We start from the raw sequence: 20,774 nt of genomic DNA, 5'->3' as shown, positions 1-20,774 counted from the left end.
GTTTCTACATTCGAAATAACAAATATCGGACAAAGTGAAAAAATATCTTCGTCGGGTAGTACGGAATCGGCGGTGTCCATTGGCAATTCTGCTACAAAGACCCCTGGAGAAACGCTATCTGAAGGAGGTACTACGTCGGGCTTTACTTCAACCACGGTTTTGAAAAGTGGAACTTTATTAAGCACACCTAAAACCGCGATATCGTCAGGTAGTTCCATATCAAGTATAGCGCCAAAACCACAATCACTAACCGGTTCCCCGATGGGTGCGACAGAATCTAATCCCAGCACTGTTTCAAGTTTTTCAGAAACCACTGAATCGATATTTAGCTCTGTGTTATCAACTGAAAACACACCACTTGCTGTAATTTCAACATCAAAATTATCACCAACGGGAGAATCTAAAAACGAACTTTCGTCAAGTATCATGGAAACCATGTCATTATCTAGCAGTTCTATTTCAAATGTTACCGGCACTTCTCCATATCCAAGTGTTTCTACATTCGAAATAACAAATATCGGACAAAGTGAAAAAATATCTTCGTCGGGTAGTACGGAATCGGCGGTGTCCATTGGCAATTCTGCTACAAAGACCCCTGGAGAAACGCTATCTGAAGGCGGTACTACGTCGGGCTTTACTTCAACCACGGTTTTGAAAAGTGGATCTTTATTAAGAACACCTAAAACCGCGATATCGTCAGGTAGTTCCATATCAAGTATAGCGCCAAAACCACAATCACAAACCGGTTCCCCGATGGGTGAGACAGAATCTAATCCCAGCACTGTTTCAAGTTTTTCAGAAACCACTGAATCGATATTTAGCTCTGTGTTATCAACTGAAAACACACCACTTGCTGTAATTTCAACATCAAAATTATCACCAACGGGAGAATCTAAAAACGAACTTTCGTCAAGTATCATGGAAACCATGTCATTATCTAGCAGTTCTATTTCAAATGTTACCGGCACTTCTCCATATCCAAGTGTTTCTACTTTCGAAACAACAAATATAGGACAAAGTGAAAAAATATCTTCGTCGGGTAGTACGGAATCGGCGGTTTCATTTGGCAATTCTGCTACAAAGACCCCTGGAGAAACGCTATCTGAAGGCGGTACTACGTCGGGCTTTACTTCAACCACGGTTTTGAAAAGTGGAACTTTATTAAGCACCCCTAAAACCGCGATATCGTCAGGTAGTTCCATATCAAGTATAGCGCCAAAACCACAATCACAAACCGGTTCCCCGATGGGTGAGACAGAATCTAATCCCAGCACTGTTTCAAGTTTTTCAGAAACCACTGAATCGATATTTAGCTCTGTGTTATCAACTGAAAACACACCATTTGCGGTAATATCAACATCAAAATTATCACCAACGGGAGAATCTAAAACCGAACTTTCGTCAAGTATCATGGAAACCATGTCATTATCTAGCAGTTCTAATTCAAATGTTACCGGCACTTCTCCATATTCAAGTGTTTCTACATTCGAAATAACAAATATCGGACAAAGTGAAAAAGTATCTTCGTCGGGTAGTACGGAATCGGCGGTGTCCATTGGCAATTCTGCTACAAAGACCCCTGGAGAAACGCTATCTGAAGGAGGTACTACGTCGGGCTTTACTTCAACCACGGTTTTGAAAAGTGGAACTTTATTAAGCACACCTAAAACCGCGATATCGTCAGGTAGTTCAATATCAAGTATAGCGCCAAAACCACAATCGCTAACCGGTTCCTCGATGGGTGCGACAGAATCTAATCCCAGCACTGTTTCAAGTTTTTCAGAAACCACTGAATCCATATTTAGCTCTGTGTTATCAACTGAAAACACACCATTTGCTGTAATTTCAACATCAAAATTATCACCAACGGGAGAATCTAAAAACGAACTTTCGTCAAGTATCATGGAAACCATGTCATTATCTATCAGTTCTATTTCAAATGTTACCGGCACTTCTCCATATCCAAGTGTTTCTACTTTCGAAACAACAAATATCGGACAAAGTGAAAAAATATCTTCGTCGGGTAGTACGGAATCGGCGGTTTCAATTGGCAATTCTGCTACAAAGACCCCTGGAGAAACGCTATCTGAAGGAGGTACTACGTCGGGCTTTACTTCAACCACGGTTTTGAAAAGTGGAACTTTATTAAGCACCCCTAAAACCGCGATATCGTCAGGTAGTTCCATATCAAGTATAGCGCCAAAACCACAATCACAAACCGGTTCCCCGATGGGTGCGTCAGAATCTAATCCCAGCACTGTTTCAAGTTTTTCAGAAACCACTGAATCGATATTTAGCTCTGTGTCATCACCTGAAAACACACCATTTGCGGTAATATCAACATCAAAATTATCACCAACGGGAGAATCTAAAACCGAACTTTCGTCAAGTATCATGGAAACCATCTCATTATCTAGCAGTTCTATTTCAAATGTTAGTGGCACTTCTCCATATCCAAGTGTTTCTACATTCGAAATAACAAATAACCGACAAAGTGAAAAAATATCTTCGTCGGGTAGTACGGAATCGGCGGTTTCCATTGGCAATTCTGCTACAAAGACCCCTGGAGAAACGCTATCTGAAGGAGGTACTACGTCGGGCTTTACTTCAACCACGGTTTTGAAAAGTGGAACTTTATTAAGCACCCCTAAAAGCGCGATATCGTCAGGTAGTTTCATATCAAGTATAGCGCCAAAACCACAATCGCAAACCGGTTCCCCGATGGGTGCGACAGAATCCAATCCCAGAACTGTTTCAAGTTTTTCAGAAACCACTGAATCCATATTTAGCTCTGTGTCATCACCTGAAAGCACACCATTTGCGGTAATATCAACATCAAAATTATCACCAACGGGAGAATCTAAAACCGAACTTTCGTCAAGTATCATGGAAACCATGTCATTATCTAGCAGTTCTATTTCAAATGTTACCGGCACTTCTCCATATCCAAGTGTTTCTACATTCGAAATAACAAATATCGGACAAAGTGAAAAAATATCTTCGTCGGGTAGTACGGAATCGGCGGTGTCCATTGGCAATTCTGCTACAAAGACCCCTGGAGAAACGCTATCTGAAGGAGGTACTACGTCGGGCTTTACTTCAACCACGGTTTTGAAAAGTGGAACTTTATTAAGCACACCTAAAACCGCGATATCGTCAGGTAGTTCCATATCAAGTATAGCGCCAAAACCACAATCACTAACCGGTTCCCCGATGGGTGCGACAGAATCTAATCCCAGCACTGTTTCAAGTTTTTCAGAAACCACTGAATCGATATTTAGCTCTGTGTTATCAACTGAAAACACACCACTTGCTGTAATTTCAACATCAAAATTATCACCAACGGGAGAATCTAAAAACGAACTTTCGTCAAGTATCATGGAAACCATGTCATTATCTAGCAGTTCTATTTCAAATGTTACCGGCACTTCTCCATATCCAAGTGTTTCTACTTTCGAAACAACAAATATCGGACAAAGTGAAAAAATATCTTCGTCGGGTAGTACGGAATCGGCGGTGTCAATTGGCAATTCTGCTACAAAGACCCCTGGAGAAACGCTATCTGAAGGAGGTACTACGTCGGGCTTTACTTCAACCACGGTTTTGAAAAGTGGAACTTTATTAAGCACACCTAAAACCGCGATATCGTCAGGTAGTTCAATATCAAGTATAGCGCCAAAACCACAATCACTGCCCGGTTCCCCGATCGGTGCGACAGAATCTAATCCCAGCACTGTTTCAAGTTTTTCAGAAACCACTGAATCGATATTTAGCTCTGTGTCATCACCTGAAAACACACCATTTGCTGTAATTTCAACATCAAAATTATCACCAACGGGAGAATCTAAAAACGAACTTTCGTCAAGTATCATGGAAACCATGTCATTATCTAGCAGTTCTATTTCAAATGTTAGTGGCACTTCTCCATATCCAAGTGTTTCTACTTTCGAAACAACAAATATCGGACAAAGTGAAAAAATATCTTCGTCGGGTAGTGCGGAATCGGCGGTGTCAATTGGCAATTCTGCTACAAAGACCCCTGGAGAAACGCTATCCGAAGAAGTTACTACGTCGGGCTTTACTTCAACCACGGTTTTGAAAAGTGGAACTTTATTAAGCACACCTGAAACCGCGATATCGTCAGGTAGTTCCATATCAACTATATCGCCAAAACCACAATCACAAGAAGCTTCCTCAATAGGTGTGACAGAATCTAATCCCAGCTCTGTTTCAAGTTTTTCAGCAACCACTGAATCGACATTTAGCTCTGTGTTGTCAACTGAAAACACACCTTTTCCGGTAATTTATACATCAACACTATCACCAACGGGAGAATCCGAAAACGAACTTTCGTCAAGTATCATGGAAACCATGTCATTATCTAGCAGTTCTATTTCAAATGTTACCGACACTTCTCCATATCCAATTGTTTCTTCATTCGAAATAACAAATATCGGACAAAGTGAAAAAACATCTTCGTCGACTAACACGGAATCAATTTCGGCGGTGTCAATTGGTAATTCGGCTACAAATACCCCTAAAAAAACGCTATCTGCAGGAGGTTTTACGTCAGGCTTTACTTCAACCAAGGTTTTGAAAAGTGGAACTTCATCAGGTGCACCTGGAACCGCTATATCATCCAGCGGTTCCTCATTATGGACAAATACACAATTAGAATCAGGTCCTTCAATGGATACTACAGAATCCATTTCCATTTCCTCTTCTTCTTTAAATATTTCTTCGTCCACTGTAACGCAACCTGTGAGATCTACGGTTGTTTCAACGTCAAGATTTGTGGCAAACATAGAATCTTCTCCTCTTGTTGGGAAAATTACACAATCTCCTGGTGAGGTTAAGCCCATAGTTCAAATACTGGCAGTTTAACAGCACACCCCTGTGGCGGTTACACAATAAATTATGTTTAAATCTATTTTTTTTAAACATAGAATATTAAAGACAGTCTAACTCAGTCGTTTGGCTGTTGACAAATATTTTTATAAAGTTCGAGAGATTTTTACTGAAATATCTGTAATTTTTTATGGTTCTATACTTTTTTATGTTATAAAAATTTCTTTCTCACTAAACAAAAAAATGTGTTGCCATATTGTCAATTAAAATGTCCTGAAGACACTATAAATCTAACTAAATTCTTTGATAAAATTAGCATTCGGATCCTAATTGTTTAAAATAGCAGTTACATTAGAAACTTATTTCGCAAAGCCATGAGTTTCTTCATGTGGTAAATATGAAATTATTATTAGTTATTTTTCTAAAAATGTCAACAACTCTATGCTTAACTAAGTTTCATCTGCAGCTGTGGTGTCCACTTTTTCTGTTATTTCAACAACTAAACCTAATATATCCACTTCCCCATCGTCGAAGTGTGAAGCGTGTTACGAAGAGTGTTCAGCGGTATGTGCACATCCTATTTGAGCTAAATTCAGAGTTTAATAAGTATGGTCAGAGTTTAATAAGTATAAATTTAGAGTTTAATAAGTAGTTTGGTTTGCAGCGTGTCAGTTGTTTACATAACGGGTTAAAAAATTGTCCCAAAAGCACTGGTTGCAGATACTACAGTACTCCTTATTTTCATTCAACCACAGTAAAGGTGAATTTATATAAGTCCACCAAACGGTTTTGCACCGTCGATGGAAGTTCAACAACATGTTTGCATCAAAGTTTTGTTTAAAAACAATATGAATAACAACTAAAGCTACATGCACATATGTGTACAACTAGCCCTTCTGTATTTTTTGAAAAACGATTACACATCACCGTAAACCGGGAGCCTCAATAGAATCTGTTGAATAATAATGCAAACAAGGCCAGGTTACAAATAGCCTGTGGTAAGTTAAGAATTCATGGCTCGGCCATACCATCACGCTACCATTGTAATAACAATTTGCTTCTATGGGGCCTAATGATAACGTCTAACATTTACATTAATGTTTAACTGACTAAAGGTGTGCCTTGAGTAAAGAAGTTATGAACTTATGAGTTATATATGGTGTTGCCAAAAAATAGGTCTTATTGTGTATTATCATTTATGACGTAGGCCTACAGTCGTACAACCAAGGGAACACGGCTTCATTAGGCATCTTGCAGTCTGATTAAAATCAGTTTATTTTAATTACTAATTTAGAACCTGGTCATTAAAAACAAGTGCTATTACTGCAACCTGTCGAACAACAATGAAACCTGCAAAAAGTTTTGCAGCATTTCTGCTTGTCCTGATGGATTTTCTCTTATAAATGAAACCAGCTCAGACGAATGCTGCAAATGCGTTCCAAACGGTAAGAAATAGCTTTTATGGCATGTTGACGTTTATTATGGGTGAACGACCGGATAACGACATCGAGCCTTATTTTTATTGAGCTTTCAGTTAACAAACATAAAAATCATAGTTGCGTTATCTTTGGTTTAGAATTAACTTGTAATATTCTGTTTAACCATGAAAATCTGCGTGGTATTGTTATGTTTTTCTTCCTCTATAACCGTGTTTCTGAAACCCGAGTCCGCGGACGCATTTGACTCCGTGAAAGGTTAAAGGTTAGTTCGAGAGCACTTTAACTTCCAAGAGGTACAAAAGCTGACCCGAATATGTGTGAGTTTTTCCGCCTTTTTCACGTTACCAGATCGCATGGTGCAATAAGTAAAACTTACAACCTTTTTTTACAAATATGCTTTTGATCAGTCAATATTACAGTTTGGAAGGTAAAGGACGATTTTTAGGCGAATTTGGTAAAAAGAGCGAAGAACATTAATTAGGCCAGGGTTTCTCAACCGTGGCCCTTGGCCCCCCTGGGGGGCCACGGAGCTGTGATTGGGGGGCCACGAGCATAACTCGCTTAGCACGGGTCATTATTTTTTAAATTTGCCAGCTTACTCAAATTTTTATTTTTTTTTATTTTGAATTCAATTCAGCCGTTTATATCGGGTAAGTGGAACCGATAAAATTTGTTTGTTTCATCGCGGAAAGTTATGCCTAGTCGTCAATCTGCGATTGGCAAGATTCACACCGCCTATCGCTGCGGCGAAACAATCCGCTTCGTGCAGCCCAATAACGTGGCGTGGCGTGTTTTTTCGGGCGAGCAATAACTTTCTGATAACAGTCACCTGATTATTAACTGTCCATCAAATGAACTAACCTTCAATGCCAGTTGCAGAGATTTCGCATTTTTTAAAGGGCGTTAAGTTGCAGAAGAAACACTCTATCGTAAAACGCGCAAATTGCGCTACGGGGTTACTCAAGGTCAAGTTTAGGCTAATATTTAGGGAGGTAATACGCCACAGCGTATTTGTCAAGTAATAGTAACGCATTATGGCAGCATATTCTTGACTGCCTAATTCACGTATCATATTTGTAATGAAGTAGAAATAAAACACTACAATGTTTTGCATTGCACTCAATGGGGTGTTTCTATTACGTTTTAGGTTCTTGTTTAGTTTTTCGTGTAGTTATGCATTCTAATTTAAACAATTTCTTTAATTGGCAGTTGTTTAGAGTCTTAATCATTTGTTATTTATTTTTTCGACTACAATATACATATGTTAGCATTAGTTTAGCGATTAATTTCTTTTTTGTTAATAATACCCCCCAAAATAGAATTCAAAAATTATTAGATTTGTTACTCTAAATTCGAAACCGTTTGTTATAGAAAAATAAAATACCTTTGGATTCTACTTTGCAGCAGGGCTGCGGAATCGGAGTCGGACGAGGGACTCGGGACTCGAGTAAGACCGCGTAAAACTACCCGAGTCCCGAGTCCGACGTGCGCATGCGCAGTATCAAATTTTAAAACTGTTAAAGCGGCAAAATGTAAGTTGTAACAGTGTAATAGCAAATGGTGAAATATTTTTAAACTATGTAATGTGGGTGGATCAATTATGACACCAATATGAGTCACTCTAAGTTAGTTGCGTAAATGGGTAAAATACAGGCTGTAGAGTCAGAGCTGGACTCGGGACTCGACAAAGTCATACATTTGGCCGGAGTCGGATTCGGGTGTATTTTTTTGGCCGGAGTCGGACTCGGGAGTCGAACTCGGGAGTCGAACTCGGGTTGTTTTTATCCGGCTCCGCAGCCCTGCTAGCAGATTCCTACTCGCCAGATAAAACATTTTTGTTATGAATAGTTTAATTATGTCTCCATTTTTTGTTGTCTATCAGAGATTCGTACCCACTACTCAGCAAGAATACCGTCATAATGTGCGTTTAATTGGCAACTATACCTATCTTTGCGAAGCTAGACTTTCTGATCAGGCGTGCATAAAACGAAAGTCAGAAATCGTCTTGACGTATGTAATGACATTCGCTTGTCTTAATACGAAACAGAACTGAGTGAAAAAATGGCGGAGTACAAGAAAAAGCTTGGCAATGACTAACTAAGTTAATTTAAAGTAAAATGACTGCAGGGTTTGTTAAATTAATGAAAAGTAAGTGCTTTTCGTTAGAATTCGTTAATGACTGTATTGGTTATTAACGTGGAATAGTAAAACAAGTGAAAACACATTAAATACTATGCTAGTTGTTTTTTTAATCAAGGGGGCCACGAAGGTTGAGAGATTTTTAAAGGGGCCACGGAGCACAAAAGGTTGAGAACCACTGAATTATGCTAAGGTAAAATATTAAACAAGTTGATTTAATATCCAAAATTGAAAAAGGACAAGGCGTTTGATTTACCCCGGGTAATAAATCTTATTTGTATATCAAGTAAGTTTATACATTTTGAGTAAATTATATATTTTTGAGGGCTTTTTTTTCAGCCTAAGGGCGCCGTGCATACCGTGAAACTATCAATTAGGGAACTTAAGACAACTTACTGTATATCTGGATGCATTTTATTTCGTGAAATCAGCATTTACAATTGACCCCAGTTTGTTTTTAGATAAGTTGGCCTAATGATTGAACTGAATACAAGCGATTAAATATGTTTAAATTATACTCAAGTCCAGATTATAATTTGTTTGTTTTAATATTTGTATTATAGCCTACTCATCGCGCTCGTTTAAACCACAAGCGCAATAAAATCACTAAAACTGCAGAATTAGTGAGTGTTGGCGACCCCGTAAAAGGTAAGGTTTAGGCGACCCCATATGGGGTCGCGACACAAAGGTAGGAGACCTCTGTTCTAGATCAAAGGCGTCCAACCTTTTTAAATGAAAGTCTTAAAATATCCGACTTGAATGACGCTGTAAAAAGAAAAAAAAATAGAATGACGCTGGAAAAGAGTTTTCTCCATATGACTAATAAATATTAGTGATCTAGCATAAGATTTATTCAAAAGAAAACTTGTTCAAGCATAAACGTTCTTCCAAATAGTGGTTCACAAACTGCTTGCTTGCAAATACGTGGGTAATTTCAAATTCTAAACTGTTGTAGAACTTATCAATTGGGTAGATTTGCACTGAGCTAACTACAGTTGAAAATCGGGTTTGTTGTAAGGGACATTAAATCATCTAAAAACGCGGTTCTTGAAGTTATAAAATATTTTCCGAATTATTTAATCTTGGACGCTTCAGGTCTAGGGCTATGTTTTGTTGAACAAGATACATGAAGTTGAAAAATAATCTTATCCACATTTAGTGAAGCTAAAACCAGATGGAACTGTAGAACTCCCAACCAAGATTGATATTTACTATAAAGAACAACCAATTGCTTTATTAATTCAGCTTGCAAATTCAACGGGACAACTCACAATGTTGGAACCACTTGGGAAGAGGGTAACTGCCTACTTTGCTCTTGTGAAGATCCGGTTCAGGGAACTACGTGCTTGCCTAGGCAATGTGACGTGGTTTGTGATAAACACCAAACTCCCATATATCACACTGACGATGATTGCTGCCCTGTACAATGCAGTAAGGATATGGCCTTTTTATTAACTTTTGATTGTTAATTACTCATGGCTTAATCCTGTAAACTGTTATAGTTGTAATATAAAGATGTATTATATATTTAAAGAAACTGTTGAAAGTTGTGGTCTGCAAAGTGCAACAGTTCTATTCAACGTCAGTGGATGTATAAGCAAAAAAACTGAAGTTTCTTCATGTAGTGGAACCTGTCACTCACAAGTTTTGTTTCTGCATCATAACCAGTTTCTAAAGGTTAGTTTAACTTATCGCAAAAAATGCATTTTTACCTACTTTAGTTTGACATGCATATTCAGTATAAAAAATAAAAGTGTTGCACTGCCCGTGACGTGTATGGTTTTACGGGAAAACGAAATGACAAAAAGTTTTCGATTAGAGCAGAGCGTCTTAACCTTTTTACCCCGCGACAACCTTCACCAGTGCCGTTTGGTAACGCCTAATGTTTATTTTAATGAGGGAATTATGCCCGAAAACTGTCATTCTAGCATGATGTAGATAAAACTGCTCGCGGCCATGGCCCCTTTCCAAACTATACATTTCATTTTTTGAACAAGACGAGTAGCAATTTTTTCAGCGCTTCGCGCGAATCCTATTTATCTATTGGTGTCTGTTAGTGCGTTAGACGGAATCTCTTATTGTTCCAAAGGTCATAGTATCATGGCATTCTGTAATTGAAGTTTTTTAATCTTAGAAAATGTACTTTTCGTGTTTATTCTTTTAAATAAGAACAGAAAAAAGCCCTGTTTAACTCACGATTTTGTTTCAACATAAACTAAATGTTGAAACATGTTAAATCAGTGCTTTTCAAACTTTTTTTAGTTTTGTTTACCCCTAGCATATATCTATAGATTTCATTCACCCTTGTCTCATGATATGAAAACTATCTCGTCTAGCACAAAATGACTTAGGTTGTTTCGATTTATGTTAAGATTAACTCAAGCTAAGTGTTACCATTGCAAATCTACAATTTCTCGAGTTCAGAAATATAAAGCTACAAAAGCACAAAACACTGTCACCAAATGTTTGTACTAATACTCTCAGTACAAACCAACTTCACTATTACAATCAGCAAAAACAACAGTTCAGTAGTCGATTTACTGCAGAGGTATATCAATTTCTGACGGTTCACCCTTACTCACCCCTGCAAACATTTTATTCACCCTGGGGTGAACCATTCACCTGTTTAAGAACACTGTGTTAAATGACTCCCATCCAAATATAACCAAAAGTATTCCGCTTTTTTGGCTCCCTTAGATAAAAAGGTTCCCTGTCCCTGGTATACAGAAGTTTAACATATTTTAAAATTTAATCATATAAAAAAGATTGTATAAATTTCCCTAACAAAAGTTAAAGTTGCAATTAAAATGTCAAGAACCAGCTAAAAGAGCTTTACCACGTACCAGTGAGCCCACAGATTGAGCGCTGTATTCGAGAAACAAAGACTCGTGGTTTTATAAGGCCTCGTCACTTTGTACATCATTTATAACGATAAAAAAACCTTAAAAAAACTAAAATATATAACGAAAAAACTATTAATATGTATAAAGTGTATAACAACAACAATTCGTTTATTAAATGTCTGTTCTAACTTAGGCAGCAACAGTGAATAGCGAATAAATATAACCAATACAGTCCGCTTAGGTGGGCCACAAAAATCGCCAATCTACTTCTAAGCTACGATTTATAAACGACGCCATTGCGGAATTACACAAGAAAGCTTATAGTCCGGGAGCTAGCAGAGATTTAAATAGCATGTCGGGTACAAAAGGTTTGATTATTTAAAGCACATAAGGGCTCTACACCAGGGGACGGCAACCCCTGGCACGCGTGCCACTTTTGGCACGCGAGATGATTTTACAGGGCACGCCAATCGATTTAACGCGGCCGTTATATCACCTTAAGAAAGCACAACCAACACATCACTACCACATTATTAACATTATTATTATACCACTAACACTAGCGCTAACTAAATAGTTGCACACATTTCCAGTTCGTGTCACAAATAAATGTCTTTAATTAACTATTGTATGTAACATTTTTTTGTCAGCGTTAAACTTTTTTTGTTTTTGTTTTACGACTAACCGTTCGTATTACGTCACAATGCCCCAAAATTGGCGTGAAGTTTACTGCGTTAAACTAAAGCAGGGTATTCTTCATCAGTGGTTCTCAACTGCCGGTCCGCGTCAAATTTCCTGCCAGTACGCAATATATGTTTCAATCTTATATCTTAATTGCAAAATGCAAGATGTTGAAGGCTGCTTGTACATCAAATTTAAAACTTCAGTTCCGTAATTTGCAGCATTGTGATGTAACATAGAGGAAATGGACTACTTTGGACTTTATCGTACGCCACAATCCTGCAAGTGTTGTGCCCAACTGTTTAAAATTAGGCTACAACTCGTTAAGTCTTAAACTTTTAAGTCCAGACTTAAAAAAACTTCAATAGAACCACGTATGATATGAAAAAGATACTTTTGTCGTAATTAAATTTTGGGTTGATTTTAAGTTTTGAAGGTCAACCGGTCCGCAAAATTTAATTTAAAGTTTTACCGGTCTGTTCTATGTTAAACGTAAGCACTGTTCTACATTAAAATTAAGCACGTGCGTTTTTGTGCGACTGAGAAACCAACTAAAATCGAAACTAATAGTTAACACTTCTAGGTATCGGCTGAAAACCATCGAAGTATATTCCAAAAAATATAGTTAAATTACTATAGATGTCAGTCTCGAGGCGGACGTGTGCGCATGCGCAGTACCAAATTTCAGCAAAAACTGTAAATTGCTAAGGTGCAAACTGTAAATTGCTAAGGTGGAATAGCATATGCTGGTGGCATATTTTCTATGAGCCCTATAAGTGGATTGCGGAATATTCATCTTGTTTAAGTTAGACAAATTGGTGAAATACAGGCTGTAGAGTTGGAGCCGGACTCGGGACTCGATGAAATTGCATATTCGGCCGGAGTCGGACTCGGGTTGTTTTTAACCAACTCCGCAGCCCTGATTTCCAATGCAAAACTAAACATAGAAAAATGTTTGGCACGCGAGAGAATATTTTGACATTATTCATTAACTGGCACACTGAGTACGAAAGGTTGCCGACTCCTGCTCTACACGGACCCCTAAAATGCTGTTCTTAAGTTATGAATTCGGTGCGTTTAGAAAGGGGGGCTGTTAAAAAAACAAATTTCGGTTTAAATATCATGTCGAGTACATCGATTAAACCTATCTTAAACGTTGCGCCGCATATCAAAATGGCCGTTCCTAAATGCGGGAAATGGTGCGAAACCCATTTAAGAACACCCTTTATGGGGTCATCATGTCACGTTTAAATATCATTTCGAGTACATTAATAAAACTGGGTGAAAAGAAACTTTATATCCAACTGTAACACGGGGCAAATGTAGAACAGGTACCTTCTTATAGATGCCTATAGAAGGCGCTTTGTTCATTTATGATGGCATTAAATATAGGAATCAAACATAATGAACAGACAGATAAATGTTATGTACATTCCGATCACTATCTAGTATTATAAATATAATACATAAGTTTATCTGAAGTTATCAATAACCGCATAGTAATTGCCACAAATTACGTTATACCTGTAAAACTACTTTTACAATCCCAGACATTGCATTACTCTGCCACCTGTCATCGACCATTGTGACGTAATATTCCTATTGTGATATCTTATGGTGCGACCAGTTGACCTGAAATAACCTGCTGTTTTGATGTGAATTTGTGGCAAGACGTGGAGAAGGATTTTACATAAGCTAACTAAGGAAAACATCTGCCGTTTTTGCTGTGCCGGTTTTAGGTTTGCCATCACAGAAAAGCAGTGTTGTAAACAAGTCATTTTGAAATAACTTAAGTCCAAGTCAAGTCATTTGAAAAATAACTTCAGTGCAAGTCAAGTCTTTTGCAAAAATAACAGGTCAAGTCCCAGTCCAAGTCATCGGTTGCCCAAGTCAAGTCCCAGTCAAGTCATTATGAGAGCAAGTCCAAGTCAAGTCATTTGTCCAAAAGACTTAAGTCAAGTCAAGTCATTTTGGTCAAAGGACTTAAGTGAAGTCAAGTCATTTGAAAACAGTGACTTAAGTGCACTTAAGTCAAGTCAATGACTTAAGTCATTACAACACTGCAGAAAAGAAACTTTAGGATATCTGGCCTAAAGGTTTGCGACAATTGGGAGCTCGTCCGGGATTTATTCTGTTGAATTTTGTTGACTGTTGACCTAGTTTTATCTGGTGGTGAAGTAAGAAAACGAGATGAAAAAGATTGCTGAAGTTGGCAAGCAAATGGGTTTGACTGGAGCCGATTTGGCAAAGCTCATTATTGAACAGTAGGCGTTCAGAGGTTAATGCTGGTCAGCGCGAGAAAGCAGTCACAAGCAAGGCAAAAGCGCCTAAACTGCCAACGTTTGTCGATGGCAAGGACGACTTAGATAACTATCTGCTACGCTTCGAACGCTTTGCTGTAACCTGCAAATGAGGTAAGTTAGAGTGGGCGACTACGCTAAGCGCCCTTCTAACAGGTCGAGCATACTTAAGAATTTCGGACGCTGACTCTGTGGATTATGATCGGCTTAAGCATGCTTTACTTAACCGTTACGATTTAAACGAAGAAGGATACCGCATTAAGTTTTGGAGTTGAAAACCAGAAAAGGGTAAGAGCCTTCCCAGTTTGCGGTGCGTCTGCAGAATTACCTGCTGAAGTGGGTGAAGTTATCGGGCGCAACTTTCGTCTCGGGCGGTGTGAGTGAGCTATTCGTCAAACAGCAATTTTTAAAGCCGTCTCCTAAAGTGTTATCGACTTACTTAAAGGAACAGGCACCGAAATTATTGACAGACCAGGCCTCCTCAAGCTGGCCAACGGCTCTGTCGTGTCTGCCGAGGTGGTAAATATAAAGGTCAATATACACCATATTGGACAGGCAAGGTAAAGACTCTATGTCTACCCAATCCTTTGCATGAGGTGTGCATCGTAAACATTCAAGGCTTTAGAGGAGAGGAAGACCCCGATCTATTGTAGGAATAAGCGAACGCTGTCCAAACGCGTTTCCAAAAGAGACATAAGAAAGATAAAGAGAAACTACTGATGGTACCAAAATGGGACGAATGGCCTGTGACGGACAAGGCCGTTTCGAAAGGGCACAGAGAGAAAAAACGTCAATCTCTAAACTAAAAGAGGCAGAGGACGTATTGGTTCAGGGGGAACAAGTAACCACATTTGTGAATGAAGACGGACTGCTGATGTTTCAACACCCGAAACAAAGCAGAGGAGAATGGATGAAACAACTTGTTGTGCCAAGTAAGCTAAAAGAAAGCGTTATTAAGGTTGTCATGATTCCATTATGGCCGGGCATATGGGTATTAAAACAACACTCGACAAGATTTGAAGGAACTTCTTTTGGTCTGGCATGCGTGACGACGTAAAGCGATTTTGTCGACGGGTGACATTTGTCAGAGGACGGTGGACAAAGGCAGTGTGATGAGGGTCCGTCTGCATACAGCGCCACAAATCGACGTTCCTTTTAAACGAATTGCTGTGGATCTCATTGGCCCTATTCATCCTCCCAGTGAAGAGGGACACAATCAAACACAGATACATACTTACGTTGGTTGATTATCCAACGCGATACCCCGAGGCGAAAGCGCTAAAGAATATAACAGCTGAAACCGTGGCAGAGGAACTGGTCGACATGTATAGTCGATTAGGAATTCCTGAAGAAGTGTTAAGCGATTTAGGGACTCAATTTGTTTCGGAGTGTATGCAAGAAGTGAACCATCTTCTAATGAATAAGCATCTGATGACAAGTCCCTATCACACTTTGTGTAACGGACTGGTAGAAAAATTTAACGGGACTCTAAAGAAAATGCTCATAAGGCTGTGTTGTGATCAACCAAAACAATGGAACATATTTGTGCTTTGTTGTTTGCATATCGTGAAGTTCCTCAAGAGTCAACGGGATTTTCACCCTTCGAACTACTTTACGGGAGGATGGTTCGCGGACCAATGTCTATTCTAAAGGAAATGTGGACTAACCCACACACGGATACGGAAGCGAGGTCAAGCTACTAGTATGTTATCGATCTAAGGAAAAATATTGAGACGACTCTACCGCTGGCCAAAGAAGAGCTCAAGAGAGAGATACAAGAGGTATGAACAGAGATACCCAAACCACGACGGATGGAAGTCGACAAAAAAGCGCTACTGCTGCTACCAACTGACCACAACAAGTTTCTTCTCCAGTGAAAATGTCCATTCACAGTTGTGGAGAAACGAGGACAGTGAAATTATGTTCTGGATGTGATTGGAAAAAATCGTGTTTTCCATGCGAACATGCATGAAAAGTACTCTAGAATGCCTTCCACCGGCAATCAAAATACATCACTGGTCCAACAGGGTTGTACGTCTGTGAATGAAGATAACAAAACCATGGCGTCACCACAATCTTCTTCCAATTGGGTAGCATGTTTTTTTCACCCAACAAAAAAAGGAAATTTCTTTACGTATACACGCTACCCAATTCCACTTGGGTAGGTTTTAAGGGTACACAATTTTTTTGGCCCTGCTTCGGGGTAAAGTGTTGCACTACCCAAAACTTTTTCAATGAAGTACCCAATATTTTTGACAGTGTAACGAATTCCAGCCATAATACCGAAATTAGAACAATTACCTGCCGGAATAAAACATAGTTCGTAATAAGGACTATATGACAAATACTCAATAATGGAAATAACGTCTAAATCAGTTATTCTCTAAGGGAGCCACTTGGCTCACGGGAACGTCTACTTCCTATATCTATACGGCATAAAGTAAAGACGATAAGTAGGAAAGACGATAAGTAGGCTATGCTTTAAGTGTTTTACTCTACGTCATAATAGAGTCTGTCTGGTTTACAATATCTATTGTTTTGTCACAGTAAGTTAAGTTCACTAGCACAAGGTGTCTGTTTTACACAGTTTGTTTGTTTTAGCATGGTTATAACTTATAAGTAGGGCGATTATTTTTTGACTTGTCAAAAAAAGTCAAAATTGTGTCAAAATTTACACGTTAGGTCTAAATTTGTCAAAATTTTTTCAAGCCAAAATCGAACAAAAATGCACATAAATCGCTTAAAAAATAGAAAAAAAAATGAAGTCAGCTTTTTAAAATTGGTCGTTCAGTTATTTTGAAATTTATCGTTCATTTTATAAAAAAAAAAAATCAGTTTTAATATATGTTCAAAGTCATTTTAACCGTATTACATCTTTATTAGAGCAATATACAGTATAAAAAACGCGTGATTAACGACGCCTAGGTTATTTAAATCAATGCATTTCTAACAGGTCAAAAATTGTCAAAATAAATTATTTTCAGGTCAAAATTGGTCAAAATTTTAATTATTTAGGTCAAAATTTCCTGTTTTTTAGGTCAAAAAATAATCGCCCTACTTATAAGTGTACGTAAAAGTAAAGTAAAGAAAGGATGAAACATAAGGTTGCCCAGCTTCAACTTCTTGTATCTGCAGCTACTTGTATAGTTTGAGAAAAAAATACTGCAAACAAAACAATTCTCCCATTTCCGAGTAGCCTACGTATTTAGTTGAAATTAGTTTGAGTGCGATTACAGATACTGTATTTTAACCGAAAAAGAAGAACACTTGACATTTGCAAACGCGGAGATCGTCGGGTAAAACTTACTTGCTTTTCTCCTCAATTTTCATTTGTTTTTTTCAATTTTTATTTTTTTTTAAACAAAAGAAATACAACATTTTACCTAACACAAACCACATCCCTAACTTCATTACTAAATCCTCTAAAACTTTCAATACCCAGATTCTAACCTCACCCATTACCCGCCCATAACACAAACCACCGACAAAGGGTCCGGTGCCTAAACAGCGGCGTCGTCGTTCAAATTACAGCGCTCAAACCTTCCGACCAAAGCGGCCTACGGCACACTAATGGCCTTAGGTTAGGCTATTTCGAGAGGTTTAGGTCTTATTAATAGCCTACGATTTTAGATTCTGTCGTGGATATTACTGCGTATTTAGCTTTATTGTGTCGTGGGTGTTACTGTTAATACTGTGATTTTATACATTTTTCTGATTCAGTTGTGTTTTGTAGGTCTTATTGTTGTATTGCTGATGCCTCAAAGAATCAATTAAATCATATCAAAAATCAACGAAATTTTATTTGTTTCCATTATTTCAAAAAAAATTGTTTGGCCTTTCAGAGCCCACTCTTATGTAAAGAGACAAAAATAAACTTTAATAATCCATCTAACAAACTTTGTTCATTTTATGCGGGTTTTTTTTTAACTCATAAATTTCAGAATGTGGCATACATGCTGAAAACTTTTCCACCCTTGATCTAGTGCTTAATAAACCAATTAAGGAAACCCTATTAATTTGCCGCCCAAAATAAACTTTTATTGTACAAACGGTAGCAAACTGCCAACACTAATTCACACAAATCCTGCAGAACACTCAAAGGGCTTTATTTTCAAGGGTGGTTAAACAATTGGGTCATTATAAATAGGGTTATTTGCCAGGTTAATTCTTGTAATATTATATATTACACTTTGGTTTGTTAGTTTTAGGGTATGTATTAAGTTGTACTTTTCCCTGACTTATTTCTGCAAGCAAAATCAGACATGGGCCGAAAATTTGCTTCCTTCACCCATCTATGAATTTACAAAATGCAAAAAGGGGGCAAAGGGAATACCTTGTTAGCAAAGGGATATCTTTTCTGGTATGTTGTTTTGTAAATACCATGCAAAAAATCATTTGCTTCAGTCTTACCAACCCCGCTCCCTAAAAACCTCCTTTAATAGACAATTACATAGCCCAAAACTTTCCTTAACAATTTAAGTAACGGTATTTAGGTAAAAACTAAGCATAAATACGTAATAGTTATATATAAATACGTAGCAAAATAATAATATTTTACCGCTTTTGAAATACAAATCCACTAGACCAGGGGCGGGCAACATACGGCCCGTGGGCCGGACCCGGATTTTGAGCGGCCCGCAGACAGTTTCCGGTCTATTACAACTTACATGATAATGTGGCGAGCGGCCACAATCTGCCGCAATCCCCCACTACTTGCTTACTATGTCAAATAATAGTGATTGTTAGTTATTCTTTAGTTCTTTGTTTTCTTTGTGTTTTTAGATTCTTTGTTTTGGGTTAAAATTAGATTTATAATTTACAATGAATATTTTCCCATGGATTTTGCCAAGAACCGTAAAGTTGTCAAAGAGTGTCGCCAATCTAACAAGGAGTACATCAAAAATACGCTTTATTTCTTGTATAGATAGATAAATACAAGATTAATGTATCGATCCAGAAATTCGGCCTGTCAAGTACTTAATTTTTTTTATCATAGCAGGCCCGCCGACTGGAGAAGTTGCCCACCCCTGCACTAGACACTACTACGAAACTGAGAAACAAGTCCTGTTTACGAGATATTGCTACCGATCGATTGATTTCCGTTAAAAACCCATACCAAGTATTATATGTTTACCACCGAATTGTGACTATAACGATCGTTACGTAAAGCAACAATAAGGTTTTCACAGAGCCCTGGGGTTTACCAACATTTAGTTTATATGTTAAGTAGGAACAACATGCGAAATATAGTTGCTAACAAAGAGGTCTACATTACCACCAGATTTTGCATTAAAATTTGCGGCCGTAAAACATGTTATATTGTAAGAGGAATAAGCTGTTTTACCAACAGGACACATTTCGCACGATGAGCATTGCAGGTCCCGCTTATCTCCCCAGGGAGAATGAAGCGCTCAGCATAATGCTAGTCGCCTCTTGCTTCGCGAGCTGGACAAACTAAGCGAATATGAACGAATTGTGTATTGAGTTTTTCTACCGCTAGATAGGGGTCGATAGCTACAGAGGACTCAAACGATGAGGCCACACTATTTTAGGTTGTTTGTCCTCCAATCGAAGGCCTCTATGGGTGCAGACTCCTAAACCTATGATATGCACCTACATACCACTCTACGTCATGTCTGAAAATTTTTAAATTCTACGATGTACACTTTTTCTATAACGCTCCGGAGATAAATCGGTCTAAAACAGGACTTTTTCCCCTCTATGATTTTAGTTGCGAGGCGCGAACAGCTGCCTACAAATCTCGACAATTATAAATATGATACCTTTATTATGTCCTACAGAAAAAGCGCTGTCAAATATAACATGGATTATGTTCGCATCGGTTGTTTGTATAAATTTTTAATCCAGGTGGTAATATATAAAAAGACACTCCGGCTAGAGTCAAAGCACTTAGGGAAACTTTAGATTAGTTTGTATAGCTGCTAGCACATACACATTTAAAAATATGTTTCACAAAAAATGTTTTTTTTATAAAATGCAATAAACCAACATAAAACAATTGGCTATTTTGCTATGTTTTACAGAATGACTGCCGTTGTTGCCAGGCTGTCTCGCATAAAAAAAGGGATATTCCAATCCATTGCGGACGAGATACTTTTGTTGTTACTATTCCTGATATACAGTCGTGTTCCTGCGAGTCGTGCGGTGGAGCGACGTCAACACCATCTTCCGATTTATTTACATCTACTGACAACCCACTGCCTTGGGAAATTATATATATGTAGCAATAATAAAAAACATAACTTACAACTTTTAGATAAAAAACAATTTATCACTTGATTAAGGATTATTTCTTTTGCACTAATATGTATATATATGCCGGACTATAAAACTGGACTGTAACACGGAACAAGGGTTCATAATGTTGTGTCTATAAAATAAATTCCTTGATATTTACGAAAATTACGAACGTTATACCTTATCTCGCATCTTGATGTTACTGACGTGAACTGTACCTTGACTATGAAAATCGATTGTCTCTGACTGCATCGCGAACAAATGCT

At 38.1% G+C, this 20,774-nt stretch overlaps 1 protein-coding gene across 1 annotated transcript; it reads left to right on the top strand.

The window, feature by feature from the left end:
- The first annotated feature begins 2,229 nt into the window (after positions 1-2,229).
- LOC146168268 (uncharacterized) lies at positions 2,230-20,564 on the top strand. The gene is made up of 6 exons (XM_083386243.1): positions 2,230-2,587; positions 3,161-3,315; positions 6,143-6,293; positions 9,672-9,857; positions 9,961-10,103; positions 20,295-20,564. Exons 1-6 carry the CDS (start codon positions 2,230-2,232, stop codon positions 20,493-20,495), a joined length of 1,194 nt encoding a protein of 397 aa, XP_083242369.1. The 3' UTR covers positions 20,496-20,564.
- The last annotated feature ends 210 nt before the right edge of the window (positions 20,565-20,774 follow it).

The sequence above is a fragment of the Ascidiella aspersa genome, chromosome 1 (assembly GCF_963924565.1).
Source record: "Ascidiella aspersa chromosome 1, kaAscAspe10.2, whole genome shotgun sequence".
NCBI lineage: Eukaryota > Metazoa > Chordata > Ascidiacea > Phlebobranchia > Ascidiidae > Ascidiella > Ascidiella aspersa.
The sequence above is the reverse complement of the archived record's forward strand: the minus strand, read 5'-3'. Positions and strand labels throughout refer to the sequence as shown.

What these genes read in the sequence shown, in the direction of transcription:
- LOC146168268 (XM_083386243.1), top strand. Translation starts at nt 2,230, where the DNA reads ATGGGTGCGTCAGAATCTAATCCCAGCACTGTTTCAAGTTTTTCAGAA. An exon ending in TTGCTGCCCTGTACAATGCA is followed by an intron (nt 9,858 to 9,960) that starts GTAAGGATATGG and finishes ATATATTTAAAG; the next exon opens with AAACTGTTGAAAGTTGTGGT. An exon ending in ATCATAACCAGTTTCTAAAG is followed by an intron (nt 10,104 to 20,294) that starts GTTAGTTTAACT and finishes TATGTTTTACAG; the next exon opens with AATGACTGCCGTTGTTGCCA.